General features: G+C 43.7%; 1 protein-coding gene across 4 annotated transcripts in view; it reads left to right on the forward strand.

Moving 5' to 3' along the window:
* The window catches only part of LOC129499942 (F-box/WD repeat-containing protein 12-like), a 33,332-nt gene that overhangs the window by 4,254 nt on the left and 7,439 nt on the right, over positions 1-21,639 (forward strand). For all 4 annotated transcript variants that reach the window (XM_055310055.1, XM_055310057.1, XM_055310054.1 and 1 more), the window contains exons 3-5: positions 6,783-6,946; positions 7,366-7,484; positions 10,914-11,123. In XM_055310055.1, the coding sequence (XP_055166030.1) occupies positions 6,826-6,946; positions 7,366-7,484; positions 10,914-11,123 (450 nt within the window). In that variant the 5' untranslated portion in view covers positions 6,783-6,825. The remainder of the gene's footprint in view (positions 1-6,782; positions 6,947-7,365; positions 7,485-10,913; positions 11,124-21,639) is intronic.

Genomic DNA, 21,639 nt, shown 5'->3' on the forward strand with positions numbered 1-21,639 from the left:
TATAAGCACAAACGATATTAGAATAAAATAAAACAAGGGGCAGTTGGGTGGCTCAGTCAGTGAAGTGTCTGCCTTTGGCTCAGGTCATGATTGTGGGATCCAGCCCCATGTCAGGTGCCCTGCTCAGTGGGAAGTCTGCTGTTCCCTCTCCTTCTGCCTCAATCGTGCTCTTGCTTGCGTGCTCACTCACTCTCAAATCTTTTTAAAAAATCAAAAATTAAATTTGAAGCTAAAAAATATTTTAATCATTAATTTATTACATCTTCTTACTCATTTTTCCTTTGGCACATGACTGCCTTTGTCCCAAGAAAGGAGTGTCATATTGTCAGATTGTTTATCTGTTGCTAAATATAAGACAGACTGTAGCCTTGATTGTTAACTGGGAGCTGTATTTCGTTTTAGCCACTATAGCTGTTTCTACATGAAGGAGCCTACATGGAGAGAATCCTTGCTTGATGGGTTTTGTTTTCAGAATAACTGTGCATTGAGATATTTGGGAATTCTTGCCACATTTAGTGTTGTGTCTTACAGCGTCTGTTGCTTTTCATTCACTTGTTATTGCTAATGAATGTTAGCTAAAAAAATGATACTAATTCCTTTAGTTTTGAGAACTTTTGTTGGGCTTCAGTCTTCATCACTACAGTTTGGAGAATGTACTCTAGATAGAACATTCAGTTTTGGAAATTAATTTCTCTATGGAGTGGACAAGATTATGTCTCTTCAAATATGATTCTTAATGATTTTGTGTCAGGAAATAAATGAATTGACTCATTGATTGGTGTGGGCATTCGTGGAAGACCTAGTGGAACAGTATTCACATGTTGAAATAAGATGCCAGCCCCAACCCTGGGGTTTGTTCTCATCTTTGCTGCTAAGCTAGGAGAGGAATTTCTTTTTGGCAGGAATAAGTTCAAAATATACTTTCAGCAGCTCACCACCTACCCTCCACCCATATGTTCTGTTACTATGTTGTGTTTCTGGTGTCTCAGGTAGATGGTTTGGCTTCTGTGAGCCAGGTCACAAATGGGTTTCAGTTTATTACTATTTCATACCATTTGGTGCTAAAATATTTAGCATGAAGTCATTCCTCAGCATTTTTCCTTGAACTGTGTTTTTATAAAAACACTGGGTTTATGTTTCTGGAGCTGGGACAACAGCATTTCAGGAATATTGTCTTTTGTGGTCACATGCATATATCATTTCTTTTTTTTTCTTTTTTAAGATTTTATTTATTCATGAGATACACTGAGAGAGACAGAGACACAGGGAGAGGGAGAATCAGGCTCTCTACAGGGAGCCTAATGTGGGACTCGATCCCAGGACACAGGATCACGACCTGACCCAAAGGCAGATGCTCAACCACTGAGCTACCCAGGCGTCCCTCATGTATCATTTCTAAGACTGTGTCTATGATGTCCACCAGGCCCCTAAGTTCTCTATAGACTCATTAGAAATTCTTATGGAGACAGCAAATGAGTGTAGTTAACTGGTCATATGTTTTTAATGTGTCCTGTATAATTTTAACTAAGAATGCTGCAAGTTCCTTTTTTTTGATGCCTTATAACCTTTTAAATTCTGCTTTTTCTTAAACACACTGAACATTAGCTTTTGGTTAGAAGTAAAATCACAAAACAAATATTTGCTTTTGTTTAAGATACATAATTTCTGTTGTGTACAACAGATCATTTTGTTATTGCTATCTGTGAAAAGTTTTGGTATTAGTATTTTTTTCACTTGATATATTGAAAATCAGAGGCATATCACATATTTTATTCAAATTCATACTTCAGGCTTTTTGATGGTCTGCCTTTGTTTTGTTTTGTTTTGTTTTGTTTTTAAATCCAATGTGGGTTGGGATCCCTGGGTGGCGCAGCGGTTTGGCGCCTGCCTTTGGCCCAGGGCGCGATCCTGGAGATCCGGGATCGAATCCCACGTCGGGCTCCCAGTGCATGGAGCCTGCTTCTCCCTCTGCCTGTGTCTCTGCCTCTCTCTCTCTCTCTCTCTGTGACTATCATAAAAAAAAAAAAATAAAAAAAAAAATAAAAAAATTAAAAAAAAAAATTTAAAAAAAAAAAAATAAATAAATCCAATGTGGGGCTTGAAGTCATGACCTTGAGATCCAGACCTGAACTGAGATCAAGAGTCAACCATTTGACCAACTGTCTTTCCTTTTTTTTTTTTTTTTTTTGCCAAATCATTTGTTTTTTTTTTTTTTTATTCTTCTAAATAATGGTCATGGTTCCTACTTAAGGTTTGATGTGTATATAATAGCCATAAATATATAGAAATAGACTTTACTTCTGCAAAGAATTGTGCCTTCTTCCCTTTTTCTTAAGCCACTTTATCTTCTTGGTTTAGCTTTTGTTTTCACACTCTTTAGATTGAGATACAGGTACAAGAAATTTCCTTTGTTTCAACTCAAAACCAATGACATAAGGAGTGGTGACATGAGGTAATTGACAGTCTCAACGTTGAGAAGATAAAAAGAGATGGTGAAGTTGAGAGCTTGTTTTTATCTAAAGGGGATAGGTTTATGCAGCTCCAGACAAATTTTATCAGGTGGGAATTTAGGTTCAGTATAGCCAGGCCACCTGCCTTTTCCTGATTTTTATGTGAAAACTTAGGATTTTTTAAGTGTGGCTGCTAGTCCATGTGGGCTAATCCTCTGCAACCCAAACTAAATAATCCAGGGGAGTCCGTCCGTTGTGCCCGGAGGCTGCCAGTATACTATACTACTCTACTACTGGAGTTCCAGCAAGCACAGTAAAACCTTCATCCAGCATGGGCACTGGATTCTTCTTAGCGTGTTAGAAGGTCCCTAGTGCTAGCACAGGGCCAGGCAGGAGGTGCTCAGTGAGTGGAGAAGCTATGATGACTGTGTTGAACTTGTCGCCGGCCATGGGCTATGAGCCATGTGTTTCCCACCTAACCCCTTTTGTGTTGTCTGTGAGATAGGAGTGCTTGGCTGGAGCCACACGATGCCGCATTAGCTCTGGGGACTATCATGCTGGAAGCCTCTGCCCATGAAGTCCCCCCCCCCCCCAACCCTCTCCCAGCCAGAAGTCCACTCTCTCTGCTCATTTCCCATATCACACGTTGCCCCTTCTGAAATGTCATGCTTCTCCCATGAACTTTTGTTTTGCTTATCCTCCTAACTCCTGGCTCAGAGTGCCCTATGGCAAGAGCCATGTCTCACTCACTTTGGTGACCACAGAGTAGATGGAGATTCTGTAGTTTTCTACAATGTGGGTACCATTTTTATTCTTAAAAACCTGATGAGAGAGGTGCTATCATAGAATTGACAGTAGTCACATGGAAGCTCAGAATGCAGGCTCTTGGAAAATTGTGGATTTGAAAATTTTCTCCTCTTATAAAAGCAGTGAGAAAACTGACACAAATTGTCAAGATCAACTTTTTCTGAATTGGAAATGAGCGAGAAACTTGTAGTAGTCTAGGAAGTGTTCAAGAAAAGAAAATTGGAAACTTAGAACAGCAAATTTTCTTGACTGCTTCCTATAACCCTTCCAGTTCTGTGTTAGCCTTGAATATATCAACAGCTCACACAGTGAAACCAGAATCCTGGCAGTCACTAGAGGGAAAAAATGAGATTGGATTTTCATTCCCAGAAAATTGTCATTATTTAACCTGTCTGGTATTTCTTGGAAGACTTCATGGGCAAACTGTTTTTGTTTGGTCTGACTTGGAGTTCATTCAATGTGGAAAGCCTTTACTTTGGGACTTTTGTCAAAACAATAACAGACAGTTGATTACCTTTGTGGCTGTCAGAGCTGATGGACAGCAGTTGAGAAAATAGTAGGCTAACCAAAAAGCTTAAAAGGGAAAGCTGAGAAGGTGATGTCTTTGGGGGCTTGGGCTTTGAAAAGCCCTGATACTGTCCTAGGAATCTGAAAGCCAAGGCACGTGTAACCGGGGTGTGCACAAATTCAGAGAAGACCTAAGAATGCTGTAAACTCATGTGTTTGGCTAACCCTGAGATTCTGTGCACATAGGAAGTGAAGGCTAGTGTATAGTTGTCAACTGCCTTGCTGAGTGTTGAATGCATGCCTTTGGTGCACATAGCCCTTTGGTGATGACCAGAAGACTTAGTAGTTCTGGGCATTTGGGAAATCCCTATCCAATCATTAGCTCTAATTTAAGCAGAGATTTCAGAGGCCGTATATAACAAAGAATGTAGGCTTTTCAGAATTTGCCACTAAACAAAAAATAACAACAGTAAACCGACTGAAACAACAAACCTAGGGGGTTCAGATTTCCAGAGCTCCACATTATTTAAAATGTTCAGTTTTCAACAGAAGTTACAAGTTGTGCAAAGAAATAAGAAAAGTGCACAGGAAATAAAGCAAACAACAGAAGCTGTCTCTAAGAAAGCCCAGGCATTGGAACTACTAGATGAAGACTTAAAATCAGCTATTTTTATTATGTTCAAAGAACTAAAGGGAAGTAGGACAATGTCTCATCCAATAGACAATATTAGTAGAAGGCAATTATAAAATAACTAGGAATTATAGAGTAGAAAATTATACTATCAAAAACGTAGGCAGGATTTGAGCACAGAAGATAGAATCACTGACTTTGAAGATAAATCAATAGAGATTATCCAGTCTGAAGAATACAATGAATATGAAGACTGAAGAATCCCAGTGCCTAAGAGACCTGTGGGGCACCATCAAGCACACCAACATTGCATAACAGGAGTCCCAGAATGAGAGGGGAAAGGGAGAAAGGAATAAAGTATTTAAAGAAATAAGGGCTGGAGACTTCCCAGATTTGATGAAAGAGGTTAATTTACATGTGCAAGAGCTCCATGAACTGCAAGTAGGATAAATTCAAAAGAGTTACACATCACCAAGATCTTAGTGCAGTAAGCAGCACATCAGTTTCACAAAGAGTTCCACACCAGGACACATTGTAGGGCTTAGTGGGTAGAGCATGTAACTCTTGTTCTTGAGGTCCTGAGCTCAAGCCCCACACTGAGTGTAGAGATTACTTTAAAAACATAAACAATGTGAAAGGACACATTGTAATCAAACTTGAAATCTGAAGACACAGAACCTTGACAGCAGCAAGGGAGAAGCAATTCATCATGTACAAGGAACCTTTGATGAGATTAACAGTTGATTTCTCATTTAAAAACATGGAACCCAGAAGGTAGTGGGATGACATTGGAAATGTTAAAAGATTGTTACTTAGAATTGAATATCTAGAAAAACGAAGGAAAAAATGACCTTTTAAAATGAGCAAAAGCTAAAAAAATAAAAAATAAAAATAAATAAAAAAATAAAATGAGCAAAAGCTGAGATGGTTTGTTTCTATACTTCCTCTACAAGAAATGAAGGGAATCTTTCAGATTGAAATGAAAGGACATTAGGCAGTTAGTTGAATCTACATGAAGAAATAAGGAACACTGGTGAAGTAATTCTATAGGCATATATAAAAGGCAATCTAAGTGTATTTCTTATATGTTAGTCTGTTTTTCTGCTTTATGACTTAAAAGACAATTGCATAAAACAATGACTGTAAATCTCTGTTGATGCACATATAATATATAAAACCTTATTTGTAGATATAGCCATGCAATTGGAGAGGGGCAGGAAATGGTGCTACATAGGAGCAAAATTTTTGGATACTGTTGAAATTAGGCTGATATTAATTAAAACTAGGTTAATCCCCAAGGTAACCCTTAAGAACTCAAGAAATATGGTAGAAGAAATGACATTAGAAGGTATTTAATGCAAAAGAAGGCAGTAACAGAAAAATAGAGGGGAAATGCATATAAAAGAAATGAGTAGTAAGTTAACATATAAATCAATGCTTTATCATTAGTTGTGTGAAATGTATTAAGTGTACACTCCAATAAAAGGGCAGAGATTGGCAGCCCTGGTGGCTCAGCGGTTTAGCGCCGCCTTCGGCCTGGGGTGTGATCCTGGAGACCCAGGATCGAGTCCCATGTCGGGTTACCTGCATGGAGTCTGCTTCTCCCTCTGTCTGTGTCTCTCTACCTCTCTCTCTCTCTCTCTCTCTCTCTCTCTCTCTCTCTCTGTCATGAATAAATAAATAAAATCTTAAAAAAAAAGGCAGAGATTGCCAGAAGGGATAAACAATATCCAACTTTATACTGTCTACAAGAGACATACTTTAGATTCAAAGACTTAGATAAGTTAAAAGAATGGAAACAGGTATGCCATACAAACAGTAAGCAAAGGAAAGTTGGAACAGCAATGCTAATGCCAGACAAAGTAGACTGTAAGAAAGAATTACTAGAAACAAGGCTATTTTATGATGATAAGTCAATCCACGAAGAAGATCTAAAAATTATAAATGCATATGTACATAATAACAGTAACAAAATACACGAAGGGCTGACAGAACTGAGGGAAAAATAGTTCAGCAATAAGAGTTGGAGACTTCAAGAAATATACTCTTAAATTACAATTGTGTGACCAAAGCTTATTGCCTTTGGCCTTGAGTCAGTTGTTAAAGCCACTGTGTACAAGGGGATCAGGATCTACTTCATGAATGTATCAGAAAACTGACTGGATGCACAAGAAATGCTGATGCCTGATGGTGGCGAACATTTGTTCAGTGTCATCTCATCATTATCCCCATTTAACAGTGGAGGCAGGTGAGGGTTCTGTAGGCAGAGTGAGTTGTCGAAGCTACTAGATGGTAAAGGCAGGAGTCAGAGCTAGACCTGTAAACATCCTAGTACCTTTTTCTAACACCTGCCCAGTCCTACCTGGGATCATGCATCTGTTTTCCAGGCAACTGTGTCTGAGACGCTGGTCATCATATAAAGCCCCTCAGATGACCTTGGGCACACAAACATGGAAAGAGTACTATCTCTGCCGATCTGAGCTGGAGTTCCGAATGGAATCTGGGCGGCCAGAGAAGGACTTCATCTGCAAAGCCATTGCTGGGCACAATGGTATGGTGGGGAATGTCGTCCTGTGTGCTTTCCTACTGCTCACTTGCCCTGGTCGAGTGTCCTGGGATTTGGTGTTTAGCCAATGAGTGGGTAGGTGCTGCTTGATGAGTACATGCCCTGCTGGGTTCTGAATTCCTGCTGTGTCTCTTGGTGCTCGAGGTAATCTTGTGAAAAAGGAATTGTTATATTTATTTCAGGGTAGAAGAAACAGAAAGCAGGAGAGTAGGGAGCCAGCCGATTGTAGCTGGTGGGAGGGGCAGTCCTGGGTGTGAAGCCCTATGTCCACTACTGCCCCTAAGGAGCACCTGTGTGCTCTCCAGAGAGAAAGGAAGGATGTCCTGTCTGCCCTTCCCCAGTCTGCATATCCACATCCCAGGTATATGTGTGTGTGTTCACGGCCAGTCTGTGTTTTCTTCCAGGAGGTATAGATGAATTAGCCTACATCTCAACCAACGAGTGCCGGTTTGACGGGCAGGAGAAGTCAGTGGTGTGTACCGTGTCCTCGGACAGCACTGTGCGTGCCTGGGATGTGCAGGAGGTGAGCCAGGGGTGGGACCAAGGTGCAACGCACTGTATCTCAGTGAGGTCTATCCCCTTTGCTAGCTCATTCATCCCCTGTGGGCACCTTCTAGGTGGTGGGATCCCCATGGTATAGACGAGAACTCTGAGCTACAAGAGGCAGATCATACATGGAACTCGGGTCTGATTGCAGATGGAGCCTGATGTGCACTTGACTCTGTGCTGCCTGCCCAGGGAGGTGGACATTTGTGGCAGGTGGCAGCACCTTCTCCCAGTCCTGTGGTGTCCACGTTGGAGCTAGTGCCCAATCGGGTGGTTTTGCCCAAACGGTTGCCTCTTTTAGTTACCCCCTGTGCCTATTAAGTGTTGAGATTTTGATAACTCAGTTGGTATTTTACAGTTGGTTGTCACTTAGAGTTCAAAACCTTTGCAGTCCATTTTCTCATTTGGTACTCAAGCAGCTGAGCAAAGGATGCGTTATTAGCCTCCTGATTTTACAGATGATCAGTCTAAGATGGAGAGGGAAGTGTCTCTGAGTCTTGAACCGTGCAGTTGCCTGTAAATTCAGGGGTTCTGCACACATAGAACCCAACCTCCTAGAAAGGATTTTTTCCTAGAAAACTACCTCGTGATTTTGAAAGCCGTGGACAAGCGAAGGTACCCCTGGGTCCTTGCTACTTAAGTGAGGAGCCTGCTTATGTCCTTGTGAGCCAGGCCTACTGGAAGTGTCCAGTTCGTGCACAGAGAGCCAGTGGGGCTGCCTGGATTTCCCTGGCTCCTTTGAACAGGGTACCCTGGCTCCCAGCAAACAGACTTAGACCTGAGCTGCATCCCTGCATCCCCGACGACCTGTTAAGAGTCTGGGAGGGAGTTGGCATGTGCTGCGTTTGGTGATGCAGGGACACCTGAGAAGCCACGGGTGGTGACAAGTCTTGAGAGTCCTAGCTGGGCTCCCACCTGGGGCATGAGGGGCCCAGGAGCTGGGGCTGGGATGGGGCTTGGGATGGGGAGAGGGGTGCCACGTGGGAGCACTTCAGGGACAGTGCTTATACCTGCTCACTTACTGTTTGTTTTGCTTTTGAATCATGAAAGTAAAGCAGCGTTGATGGTTTTGAAAAGTAGGACAGAAGATATTTCATGAGTGCACACACTCCCCTGCCTGCTCTCCTCAGCAGCCCTTCCCAGGGAAGACCCCACTTTAAGTCCTGTCTGATTTCACTTTCCCTGGGGCCAGCCCTTAGGCCAGGAGACTGATCCTCCATGCACATACTTGAGGGTGTGTTGGTTGTCTGCCCACTTCACAGGAATGTCTTTATCTCCAGGAGCCCATTCATATCCACTCTGCTCTCTTGTTTAAAGGGTACAGAGTTTGCGTCATTTTTCTCTGCTCCATGGGCAAGTTTTCGGTTGTTGTTGATGGTTTCCTCCTCTTGTGCTTGGTCTTTCTTCCTACCAGGCAGTGTTGGAGGGTCATTTCACAGGAAGGCGCTGTAGTTGCTGGTGAGGGAGGCTACCGACCTCCCCGCAGCCTCTCTGAAGGACTGGCCTCGGCTGCGGACTGCTGTCCACGCAGGCTCAAGGTGTGGGTTTGGCAGGGGACGGCCTGGTGGCTGGGTGGCCAGGAGTTTCCCAGATGACCAGGTCACAACTTGGACCAGGAGAGCACTTGGGTACAGGCTCAGTGGATGTTTTCCGTCAAGGGCCCCATGGTCCTGCTGCACCTACTTGGCTCTGCTGGCGCCGTGCAGGAGCCAAAAGCCGTGTCCCAGCAGAGCCGGTGATGCTCGCTGACACGCGATGTGCACACATTTTCATGGCTTGTGAGATAGTCTTTGGATTTTTTTATTATTTATTTTTATTTTTATTTTTTCTGTGGATTTTTTTTAAACGAAAATACAGATATGGGCAGTGGGCTGGGTTTGGCTGACAGCTGTAGTTTGCTGAACATTACTTCAGCGTGGTTTGTTTTTCCAGCATGGGCTTCTTTTCACAGCCCAGAGCCGTCTGCACATACTCTTCATCAGCAGATCTGTAGAAGAAAACCCCCCTCCTCCTCCCTTCTCCACATAGAGCAGTCTTCCTGTCCCCAAATAATTCTCTGTTGTTGGTAGTATTATAATTGTGTAAGTGCTTATCACACTGAGTCATGAGGCAAACTGACATTTGACTTTTCCTGAGGTTAATAAAGGTTAATAAATAAATCCTTTTTAAAAAAAGATTTACTTATTAATTTTAGAGTGTGCATGTGAGGGACCAGGAGGGTTAGAGGGAGAGGGAATCTCAGATAGATCCTTGCTGAGTGTGAAGCCGGACACGGGGCTTGATCCCATGACCATGAGATCATGGCCTGAGCCGAAATCAAGAGCCAGAAGCTCAACTGACTGCACTATCCAGGCGCTCCAATAAATACTCCTTTTCAAAACGTTCTCAGTTTCCACATTCTCACAGTATTTAAGACCATGCTTCTGACTGGTTGTATTGGTTTCTGCTCTTTCTATGCCTTGCCTTACCCACCATCCCTGGAGAGTCCTAGGGTTTGAGTTTATTTCTGGCATCAGGGTCCTTCCTGCAGGCATGTTGCAGGGCAGTCGCTGGTCAACGTATGTCTGTGCACTGCCCCCTGACCTGCTTCCACTGTGAAACCAAAAGGGAGTCTCACACCTTCTTCATGAGCACTGGTGAATGTGCCATGCTCCCTGAGACTCCTGGCTGTCCCCCGGTGTCACCGATGCCGAGCTCCTTCCAGTGATGCTCACCTGGCTGTTCAAGCAACAGAAATCAAATAAGGAAGAGACTCATAGAGGAGTCCTGAGGTATCTCAGTTGGGAACGGACACAGATGATGGGAAATGAAGACGTGATAGAAGAAGGGTTATGACGACCCAGGATGGGAAAGGAGGCCCTAGTGGCAGCGCTAGGAGACTGGGAAGGGTACGTAGGGGTGGTTCTCTGCTGCCCAGGGCCCACGTGCACTGGCTGTCCCACCCCTTCCAGTTTTTACGGTCCTGAGAAAGCCCGAGGAGTTACCCAGCTCAGGCCTTGGCCGGGATGAACCACAGGAGGGGGCGTCTTTTGAGCAGGGCGGTGCAGACCTGCTATGTGAACCATTCACACCCGCATGCCTGAGTCAGCTAATCTGTGAGCCGGGGCTGCCCTGCTCTGCATGGAGGTTCTCTGAATGCAGCCGGGATAGCCCCAGCCCCCTGCCCAACCTTCCTCAGTGGGGCCGGGTAACTTCTGTGTGCATGCTGGGCCCCCCGCCCCCCAGTCCTGGTGGTGCCACTCACACACCCCCAGTTCAGTCACAGCTCTGCCCCGAAACACCACCTCTATGGCCTGCCATGGACTCACCACACTGGGGCCTGGGAGGGGAGGGGATGGTGCTGCTTCTGCCTGTGCAGCCCCTGTGGCCCCCACAGAAGTCCTTGTTTTCCTTCTGTTTTGCCCAGGGCACGGAGGTCTGGTCAAGCCCCCTGCAGCCTGCTGCTCTGGTGAACTTGGCAGCCTACCCTCGGCTGCAGCTGGTTGTCACTGTGGACAAGCGGGGCCTGATCAAAACGTGGAAAGCAGAGAACGGGAGGGAGTCGGCCTCCTTCTCTCTGCCCACGTCCTCGTCCGCGTTGCAGGCCTGTGACCACCCGGAGACCCCCTTTCTGCTGGTGAGTGAGTGGCTCTCGGGATCCTGTGCAGGTCCTGCTGACTCCGAGAGTCTCCCAGTGTCTCCCAGGACTCTCTGGGGCCCAGACCGCTGTGATAGCCCGTGCTCCATGTGGCAGATCGAGTGATCATTCTGCTCCTTGGTTCCCCATCTCCTCCTGTCCAGCTGCAGAGGGCGGAGACCCCCACCCCCCTCTAGCTCAGCTGCCCATAGAGGCTGCCCCCCTAGCCCCTGTCTCCACTTCTCCCCCAGCTGTCAGTGAGATGCCCATGGATCTTGCTCACGTGCCCTGGCTTACCTGTCCCCTGACCTCCTTGCAGCCTATCTTCTCCCTGCGGTTCAGTTCCTTCTCTCCTCTACATGCTTACCCCACTCCCCCTGTTTCACATCCCAGCTAAGGCCCAACTCAGGAGAAACTGAGGCACATTTGACAAAACCTGAGTGTTTCCCCAGGATTCCAAAAGCCTCTGTTACCAGAATGTCCATTTAGAAGTGACTCGGGCATGGGGAGGCTTTGGAGAGACGTGAATATTGAGGTGGCAGGTGCAGGAAGTGGCTCTCAGCTGGAGGCAGTGTCCCCACCTATGAGGTAGGAGGACTTGGAAGGGGTGGGCAGGGTGGCATCACTGATATCAAAAGGGGCAGATGTGCAGGAAGAGCTTCACGTGCACACAGAACCGGCAGGAAAGGAACTGAGCTTGGCAAACACGTAACATCTGATGAAACGGATTTCACGTAAGCCACACTGCAGTTGTTGAAGACTTTAGAGTAAGTGTAAGTGGCATCCCCAGATCAGTTTGAGAATCTGTTGCATAGATGAAGAGGCCACTGTGGTTCTCTCTGGCAGTGATAGGCCATGTGAGTCCCAGTTATTGGTCTGTGAAGGACAGTTAGAAAAGTTAGAATGCATCCATCTCCTGGATAACATCAGAGAACTAGAAAGAACAAGTGTCTAGCCCAAGATTCAGGAGATTTAGCAGAAGTCAGAGGGGAGCCCAACATGGGCTACTTTACCCTGGAGACACTTACCCCAGGGCAGCTGAGAGGCTTGCAGACCTTTGACCACCAAGGGGATTAGTTGTAGTGCTGGGCCCCTGAGGGCAAAGCCCTGTGCCTCCCCTTACACTGGGTGGGACATTGGGGTACAGCCCAGCACCCCAGCCACCTGGAGCAGTGACTCCTTCCTGGGGAAGGATAATGTACCTGAGTCTGCATGTTATTTCTGATCTGAAATGCAGTGTTCAGCACTCCCAACACTTAGAGCTAAGTCGGCATGTGAGAGATGTGATAGCAGCTAAAGTGGCAGGGTAAATCACAGATGAGGTCAGGAGAGCCACAGGAATTCAGGTACTGCAGTCATTACACGCTGAGACCCCTCTGGTTGCTATGTTTAGGGAGGTGGATTTCAGCAGAGATCAAAGCTGCAAAAAATGACGTAACACCTTTAGAAAAGAACCAAGTAGAAATTCCAGAATAGAAACACTTGAGTACAAAAGCGACTCGGTGGGTGGGTTTCATAGTAGGATGGATAGTGGAAGCACACTGAGATGGGGCAGAGGGGAGCTTGTGGTCCTCTGGCAACATCCCATCTCTTAACTTTGGTGGCGACGTGAGTATTGGCTTTATAATGATGCATTGAGTGTCGTGTTTGTGTTTCATGCACTTTTCTGTATGGTATTTTCTGCATCAATGAGAAAGTTAAGACAGAGGTTACCTGGAATGAAATAGAGATACTGAATGAAGTAAATGGAAGGAGAGGGTAGGAGATATAGACCAGTGCTTCTTAGGCTTTAATGACATGTGAACCGCTGGGGATGTTTAAATGCAGATTCCAGTTCGTTGGATCTCTGGGGATGCCTGGATTCTGACCTCTGTGTGTCTGTTTGTGAGCGAGCGAGCAGGCAAGTGCACGGGAGAGAGCAGGGAGTGGGGAGAGGGAGAGAGAATCTCAAGCAGACTCCCCACTGAGTGCAGAGCCCAGTACAGGGCTCGATCTCATGACCCTGAGATCATGACCTGAGCTGAAATCTAGAGTTGGACGCTTAACCCACTAAGCTACCCAGGCACCCCCTGAATTCTGACTTTTTAATGAGCATCTTGGTAGTATTGGTATTGCCAGTCTGCAGCCGACATTTTGAGTAGCAAGGCCATAGAGGATCCATGGAAAATTCTAGTACTTGGTATCAGGAGCAGGTGAGGGAGTGAGTAGGTCAAAAGAACATTTGAAGAGATAGTGGCAGATATTTCTTCAAAATAGATTAAGGACATTAATTCATGGAAATCAAGAAGGCCTACAAGTTCCAAGTGGACTAAAAATAAATGTGCACATGGGCCCATTAAAGTGAGCTGGGATTGTCTGAGGACCTAGAAAGCCTAACGGAGCAGCCAGAGGACGTAGTGGCAGCAGTGGGATCTCACAGATCAAGAATAGTATCCGGAAAGAAAGAACTACCAGCCAGGAATTCCGTAATAGAAGGTGTCCCCCAGGAATGAAGGGGGATAAAGGCATCTTGGTTAAAAATGAGGAATTAGCAATGGCCACACCACCACTAGGAGCAGGTGTGGGACTTGAAGCAGAAGGAAGATGAGCAGAGCTGGAATCCCAGGGTGGTGGGAGAATGTGATGAGCAGCACTGGTGAGGATGAGATCTGAGGGGATCAATAGTAAAACAGCAGGAACTACGTCTTGTGGGTTTAAAGTGACACGTAGAAAAACACAGGACATTAGCATTTATGTTAGAAGGTTATGAGGAACTAAATGCCCAAGATTTTGGGCATTTAGTCTGTACAGTTCACATGTTGATGGGCCATAATGTCTCTAAGCAAGGCTGCATGCAGCAACCTCTTATACAACTCAAGTGAAGAGCATGTAGCTTTTAAGTCCTAAGATAAACAGGGGTAGGATCAACCCTGACCCCAAATTTGGCTTGATAATCAAGAATATTGAAGCCACATGAGCTCCAAGGGGGTGTGTGTGTGTCACATAACAAGGCTTTCAGGACAGGGGCTTCCAGGAGGTGGGCCTGAACGGCTGGAGACAGCAAGAGGGAGTGACTGGCTTGCTCTTCCTGTGGTTGCGGTAGGGTGGAGGGAGGGCTCCTGGAGGGGCCGGGTTTCTGTGGTTTGAATTCTGCACGAGTGGCGTTTGTCTGCTTACCTGGATGTGGAACAGAGGGTGGGATGTGCAGGCCAAGAAGCTGTCAGCAAACATCAAAGATAGAGTCAGACTCCAGGAAGCTTCCTTTCTGGTGACTGTACTGTAATTCTGTCTTCAGGCTGATTGGTGACATGTGCACGCTTTATCTTCTTGAACCTGGACTTGTGTATGCCGGCCATGTGCGTGGTGCTCTGGGACTTGGCTGCATGCTAAGGCTGGCACATGAAGGGAAGTTCTCTAGTATGGCTTGTTCAGGAGCTCACTTTAAGATTTTATTTATTTATTCATGAGAGACAGAGGGAGAGAAAGAGGGAGAGACACAGGCAGAGGGAGAAGCAAGCTCCATGCAGGGAGCCCAACGTGGGACTCGATCCCAGGTCTCCAGGATCAGGCCCGGAACTGAAGGCGGCGCTAAACCGCCAAGCTACCTGGGCTGCCCCAACTGTTGTGTATTTGAGAAGTGGAGTGAGTGCCTGGTCAGTGTCGTATGTCTGGGTCTCCAAAGGGGATGAAGGTGTCTGATGTGTGCAGAGATGTGTGTGGTTGCCATTTATGCCTTGGGGTTTGTGGGAGGCAAGAGTTCCTGAGGTCTTTGCCTAGAGGGAAAATTGTGGATGAGAAGCTTTGTTTCAGGCCGCGTGGCTGCAGCACTGGCTATGGCCCGTGAGTGTAAATGTGCACCTGTGGCTGGTCCTTAGCTGGGCCTTCCAGAGCTAACCTAAGGTGACTGCCTGAAGCTTGGCCAGTTGTCCTGACTGTTGGGTCCACTCTTTATCAGGGATCTTCCAGGTAGTGGAGAGACCATGCAGTGTGGTGGCAGCTGTGCTACCTGGACAGTGTGGAAACTCCCTTTCCTGTTTACTCAGAGTGTGGCCTTCTCCAGTGTCCTTGCATGTGGCAGGGGTCTGAGGACAACAGGAAGCTACTTCCTCCCACAAAGGGAAGACCCAACACAGCTCACGCCTGCCTCCATCCTGACAATGCCATTTTTATTTCAGCAGGGAGGCTTCTTGGCCAGGCACAGCCCGCAAGGTGCCTCTCCACATCCCAAGGCAAAATGCCTACATGGGAAGTTGGAGACCCAGATGTGGCCGGCAGCCTTTACTCTACTGGACTGTTGTAGGACAGCAGGCTTTGTCCAGAAGCACTCATTCTCTTGGGGTTGCCCTGTAGGGAGATGGCGCAGGATCATCCCCTGCCAAGATTTGGCTCAGATTTGGAGATTGCTCACCCTGTACGTGCACGGGTAGGGAATGGAAAGGGTGTTCCCCAGTCCCCAAATTCACACCTACTCAGAGCCTCAGAATGTGATCTTATTTGGAAATGGTGTCCGGTTAAGGATCTCATGCAAAATCATTCTGGATTTAGGTTGGGCCCTCTGTCCAATGACTAGTGTCCTCCTAAGAGGAGGAGAGGACACAGAGTATGTCTCTGTCGTGTGATTCCATTTCTGGGAGATACAGTCCTGACAGAACAAATCTTCAGTGTCAGCAGACCAAGGTCCCCGGGATGGAGGCGGCTGCTGAGACACGGGGACTTCTGGGATACTGGAGATGTTCCAGAACTGGACTGTGCTTGTGAGATCTAGGAAGGCTGCCTTCCCTTACTTTTTATTTTTTTCAAGGTTTCCTTAGCTACTTTCATGTTTATTTTTCCACATGAACTATAGAATCAAATTTTCTGTCTCCTGGAAAGAAAATGGTATTTTCACTGATTTCAGGTTCAGTTTAAATACACACATGGAGAAATGGACATTTATTTATTTAAGATTTTATATATTCATGAGAGACATAGAGAAAGAGAGAGGGGCAGAGGCACAGGCAGGGGAAGAAGCAGGTTCTATGCAGGGAGCACAACGTGGGACTCAATCCCGGATCCCCAGAATCACACCTAGGCTGAAGGCGGCGCTCAACCGCTGAGCTACCTGGACTGCCCCGGACATGACCTTTGATGCCAAGTCAGTCTTTCCAAGAATAGATCATGTATTTCCATTGGTTCAGGTTTGCTTTTTATGCTCTTCAGTGATTTACATTTTCCCTCAGATACATTTTGCACATTTCTTATTGTTAACTTTATTCCAGAGTATTCTATCATTTGTTGTTATTCCATCAATAGGTGAAACTATTTTCTGTTCCATTGTTTTCTAACTGGGTGGTGTTTATTTAAATGAAAGCTGTTGTTGGTTTTATAAAAATTTTTTCCTCTTACTCAGTTCTCCTGTTTGCATTTATTTTATAATTGATTCACTTAATTTTTTTAGGTAAACCCTATTATCCATGGGTAGAGATATTTATTTTTTTCAAGCCTTAGGCATCCCATTGCTTTCTGTTCTCTGAGTGCTCTGGTTCATACTTCCGGTATGATACTAGTTAATTAGTGGTGGCCTTGCTGGCCATTCCTCCTTGTAGCTGACCATAGGGAATGACCTAGAGCTTCGCTGTGGGGGGATGGGTGCTGGTTTCAGGACTGATGTTAATGAAAGAGCCATCAGTGACATTTTACTATTAGTTTTACTAATTTTACTATTTTACTATTTTTACTAAATTTACTATTTTACATTTTACTATTAGATCAAAAATCATGATCAGGTGTAGTATTTTGCAGAAGGCCTTTTCAGTATGCAGATATAATTACAGGATTTTTCTCCTTAGGTTTGTTATGCAACCCTTTGTTTCCCAGAGTCAAGAGTCTTTCATGGTTTGTCTCCCTCTCTAATTTTTCTCACTCAGTTCCCCTCCTTCCCTTATAATTCCTTTCACTATTTCTTATATTCCCCATATGAAGGAAACCATATGATGATTGTCCTTCTCTGAATGACTTACTTCACTCAGCATCATACCCCCCAGTTCCATCCACATCGAAGCAAATGGTGGGTATTCGTCCTTTCTGATAGCTGACTACTATTTCATTGTATACATAGACCACATCTTCATCCATTCATCTGTCAGAGGACATCATGGCTCCTTCCACAGTTTAATGTGCTGATGCATTCTAAATGATGGTGTTTTACTAGGATTTGGATCTATGTGAGATTGGTCTGTGGGTTTTTTGGTCTTCCTTTACCAGGTTTACATATAAATGCTATAATTCATTCAAGGAATGTGAACATTTTTCTTCTTTTTTAATCCCCCAGAACAGTTTAAGTTTCAGTGGAATTATCTGGTTTTTCAGTTTGATACAATTTTTTTTTTTGATGTTATTTGGTGCTGGGTGCTTTTTTATGTGGAGAAGTTTTAAAACCATTTTCTCACCATCTTCTGTGGAAACTGGTCTGTTCAAGCTTTTCTTTCTCCTCTAGGATTAATTTTAATTTATTGTGTTTTCCTAGAAAACTACCCACTGTATCTAGGCTTTCGACTTTTTATGCATACAATTGTCTAGAATACTCTTCAGAGATTTTTTTCTTTAAATTTGCCCTATTTGAACATTTGTTTCTGCCCTGTTATTTTAAAGTTTTTTAAGTTGAATTTAGTTACATATAATGTATTATTAGTTTCAAGGGTAGAATTTAGTTATTCATCAATCTTATGTAGCACCCAGTGCCCATTACATCAAGTGCCCATCGCCCCACAACCCTCAGTTTTTTTTCCTGGAGTTAGGAATCTCTTAGGGTTTGTCTCTCTCTCTAATTTCATCTTGTTTTGTTTTTCTTTCCCTTGCACTATGTTCATCTATTTCTTAAATTCCAAAATATGAGTAAAAATATGAGTAAGAGCATATAATTGTCTTTCTCTAATTTATTTTGCTTGGCATAATATCCTCCAGTTCCATCCACGTTGTTGCAAATGGCAAGATTTCATTCTTTTGATGGCTGAGTAATATTCCATTGTATATAAATACATCTTCTTTATTGCCCTGCATTTTTTTGTGTGTATATGTGCTTTCTCCCCTTTTTTCATGATTATATTAGCTAGTGCCTTGTCTGTTTTATTTAATATTTCTATTGATTTCTAGTTTCATTTCACTGTGATCAGAGAATGTTGCATTACTTTACCATATTGGATTTACTGAGGTTTCTTTGTGATTATACATTTAGTTTTTGTGAACATTTGTGTGTGCTTACAAGAAAGGTGTATTCTCCATTATTGGGATACAATGATCTAATATAGTCATTAGTAATATTGTTAGGTCTTTTTATTAATGAGAGCACAGTAGGGAGAGGAGCAGAGAGAGAGGGAGGAGGAAATACTATCAAGCAGACTCCACCCTGAGCATGGAGCCCAACACAGGACTCAATCTCACAACCTCCAGATCATGACCTGAGCCACAGCCAAGAGTCCAAGGCTCAACTGACTGCACCACCCAGGTGCCCCAATTATATTGTTAAGTCTTATATTTACTTTTTGTCTACTTGGCCTTAGACTGAGAGCATTACTATTATTTATTTTTATATAATAATATGTTTAATTCATAAATATTTAAGTATCATCATTATTATTGTGTCACCATGTTTCTCCTTATGTCTGCTTTGTGAAGGTATTGGGGTGTTTCTTTGATAGGTATCAGAGGTTTTATTTCTTCATTGTGAATTATAGCCTTTAGTGTTGTTAACCTTGAAAAAAAGTTGCCAGTTATTTTAATAGCAAAAATTCACTTAGGAATAGCGGAGAATTCAATCAGGACAAGCTAGTTGTGGCAAAACCATAGAGAAGTCCACAAAACAAAGAAGAAAGAGAAAGGCTCTTTTAGAGAAGAAAGTGGGTGTAGGGAGGGGCTATTGTAAAATAAAAGTCCCCAGAGTGAATTGGGAGCTGGACATGTAGTGGCTTCTCATTGGCTGAGCTGTGGCTGCCTCTCATTGGCTGGGCTGTTGCTGGGAAGGAAGAAGGCTTCCTGCTGGGGTAGTAAGGTAGCATCCACCTGTGCAGTCCTCTTCCAGGAGGGTCTGTGCTTGGTGTGAGACCTCTCCCTGCTGGCCCCCTGACTCCATTCTAGCGGAGGTTTCCTTTTATTAATTTTCACAGGGGTAGGAAGTGTCTGTTGCTGGATTTCCTGCTTTGGGCCTGAGTCCTCCCTTTCTGGTATCAGGACCCACTTCACCTTCCTTCCTAAGATTTCTGTGTGCCTGACACACCTTTCCCCTTTTGTCATGGTTACCTTTTCTGTTTTGATGGAACCTCCTGAATATGCAGTCAGGTTTTCTTTTGTTAGTCAATGTGATCAACTTTTTTATTCTGATAAAATTGGTTAAGCCATTTACATTGAAGACACACATGTGCCTGATCTCAGCTTTTGTTTTATGACACGTTTTTGGTGTGATGTGGCACATTACTGGGCTCCTTTCCCCAAGTATGTTTTCCCTGTTTTATGTATGAGTTTTTGGGTAAAGGTGATATCTTTTGTTATTTAGGAGGGTTTGTATTTGTGTTGGGGTAGTTACCTTTGTCTTAATACTTTGTTTCCATTTTCCCTATTCAGGCTTATATACTGTTTTATGTGTTGGCTTTACGTGGTACTCCTTTCCTTCCATGGTGATCAGTGAACTTATTCTTTTTTTTTTTTTTAAGATTTATTTATTTATTTATTTATTTATTTATTTATTTATTTATTTATTTATGAGAGAGAGAGAGAGAGAGAGGCGCGCAAAGATACAGGAGGAGGGAGAAGCAGGCTCCATGCCGGGAGCCCGACACGGGATTCGATCCTGGGACTCCAGGATCATGCCCTGGGCCAAAGGCAGGTGCCAAACTGCTGAGCCACCCAGGGATCCCCTCAGTTAACTTATTGTATTTTGATTATTCTCCTTCCTTTTTGAGAACATGCAACATTATACACTGTTCTTCCTTATCTCACTTTTTAAAAAAATCTTTGACCTATAGTGTGTACTGTACTTGGTAGTCACATCAGTCTTGGTGACATTTTCCCTGTATCTCATGGTCTAGTGGGGCCCATCCTTTAGTAGATCCCTGAAGAAGTCTCTTGGATCCATCCTTGTGGGACTGACACCACTTTTCTGTAGCCTGGAGGCTTGTAGGATGGCCTGGTGGGGCCCTAAATCCCTGGTTCATCTTCCTCTTGAGTTTTGTGAAAATACTATTTCACTGTGTATGTGTCTGTTGAAAAGTCTACTTCCACCTTGACTTATTTTCCATTTTCCTTGTTAGACACTTGGACTTTTAAATCAAAGGCATGAAGGATTTTTGAAATATTTCAAGTCTGGTAGTTTTGTTGTGAGGTGTCTGCGGTGACCATCCTGGATTAACTTTTCCAGGAACATATGTACCCTTTTGATATATGGATTCAGGTTTGTTTTTTTTTTTCCTTTTTCCAGAAAGTTTCATTGTATGTGAGTTTTAAGTATTAGTCTGTTAATTGTTACTTTTCTTCTGCAGGAGCTTCACTTCTATGTTTACTAGATCTTCTTTGCCCGTCTTCTTGAACACCTGCTCTTGGATTCATCTTAGCTCTCTATTCCATCTTTGTTCTCTTACTTGTTTTCTTTTTTAGACTCCTTATTGGTCCAGTAGAATATATTCTGTCTTAGGCATATTGCTAGTTTTTCTTAAGATAATTTTTTTTCAGTGTATTTCCTGAATTAATTTAACTCTCATTTCACATCTTTTTGTCCATTTCAGTTTAAGTGTTGAATTTCCGATTCAGAGTGGTCCTTCTGCACATGCTTATTTTATGATACTTGATTCATGTCAGGGTGTGGCTACCGATCTCTGATTGTTGATGGTCCTTTGGGGAATGGTTCTTTTTGGGGGGGGGGGAATGGTTCTAACAGCAAAAATGTTTTGTTTCTTTCTTTCACTTTCTTCTAATGACTTTGTTTGAATGTTGCTGCCATTTTCTGAGCATTTTGAAGTTTTTGTTTTCTTGGCCAGTAAGAACAGGTTTCTTTACATAAATTGAACAGAATAGAAAGTCCAGAGAGTGCTCCATGTAGAAGTGCAGTAGGTGAAGGACAAGCTGTTGGAGAAATGGAACATATGGACAGGAAGGAAAAACAGGTTACTCCCATGTCACTTTGTTTGTAGCAATATACTTAGGGTAATTAAAAACTAATGTAAAAGACAATAGTATAAAATAATCTGAAGAATATATAAATGAGGGACGCCTGGGTGGCTAAGTGATTGGAGCATCTGCCTTTGATTAAGGTGTGATCTTGGAGTCCCGGGGCCGAGTCCCACATCAGGCTCTTTGCATGTAGCCTGCTTCTCCCTCTGCCTGTGTCTCTGCTTCTCTCTCTCTGTGTCTTTCATGAATAAATTAAAAAATAATAATATATATATATATATATATATATATATATATATATATATATATATATATATAAATGATCTTTGAATCAAGAAAAATGACATAGGCTTGATTTACTAAAAATCCAAAACATCTGAATTGGAAAATATTATAACAT

This window comes from Nyctereutes procyonoides, unplaced genomic scaffold (genome assembly GCF_905146905.1).
Source record: "Nyctereutes procyonoides isolate TBG_1078 unplaced genomic scaffold, NYPRO_anot_genome, whole genome shotgun sequence".
Taxonomy (NCBI): domain Eukaryota; kingdom Metazoa; phylum Chordata; class Mammalia; order Carnivora; family Canidae; genus Nyctereutes; species Nyctereutes procyonoides.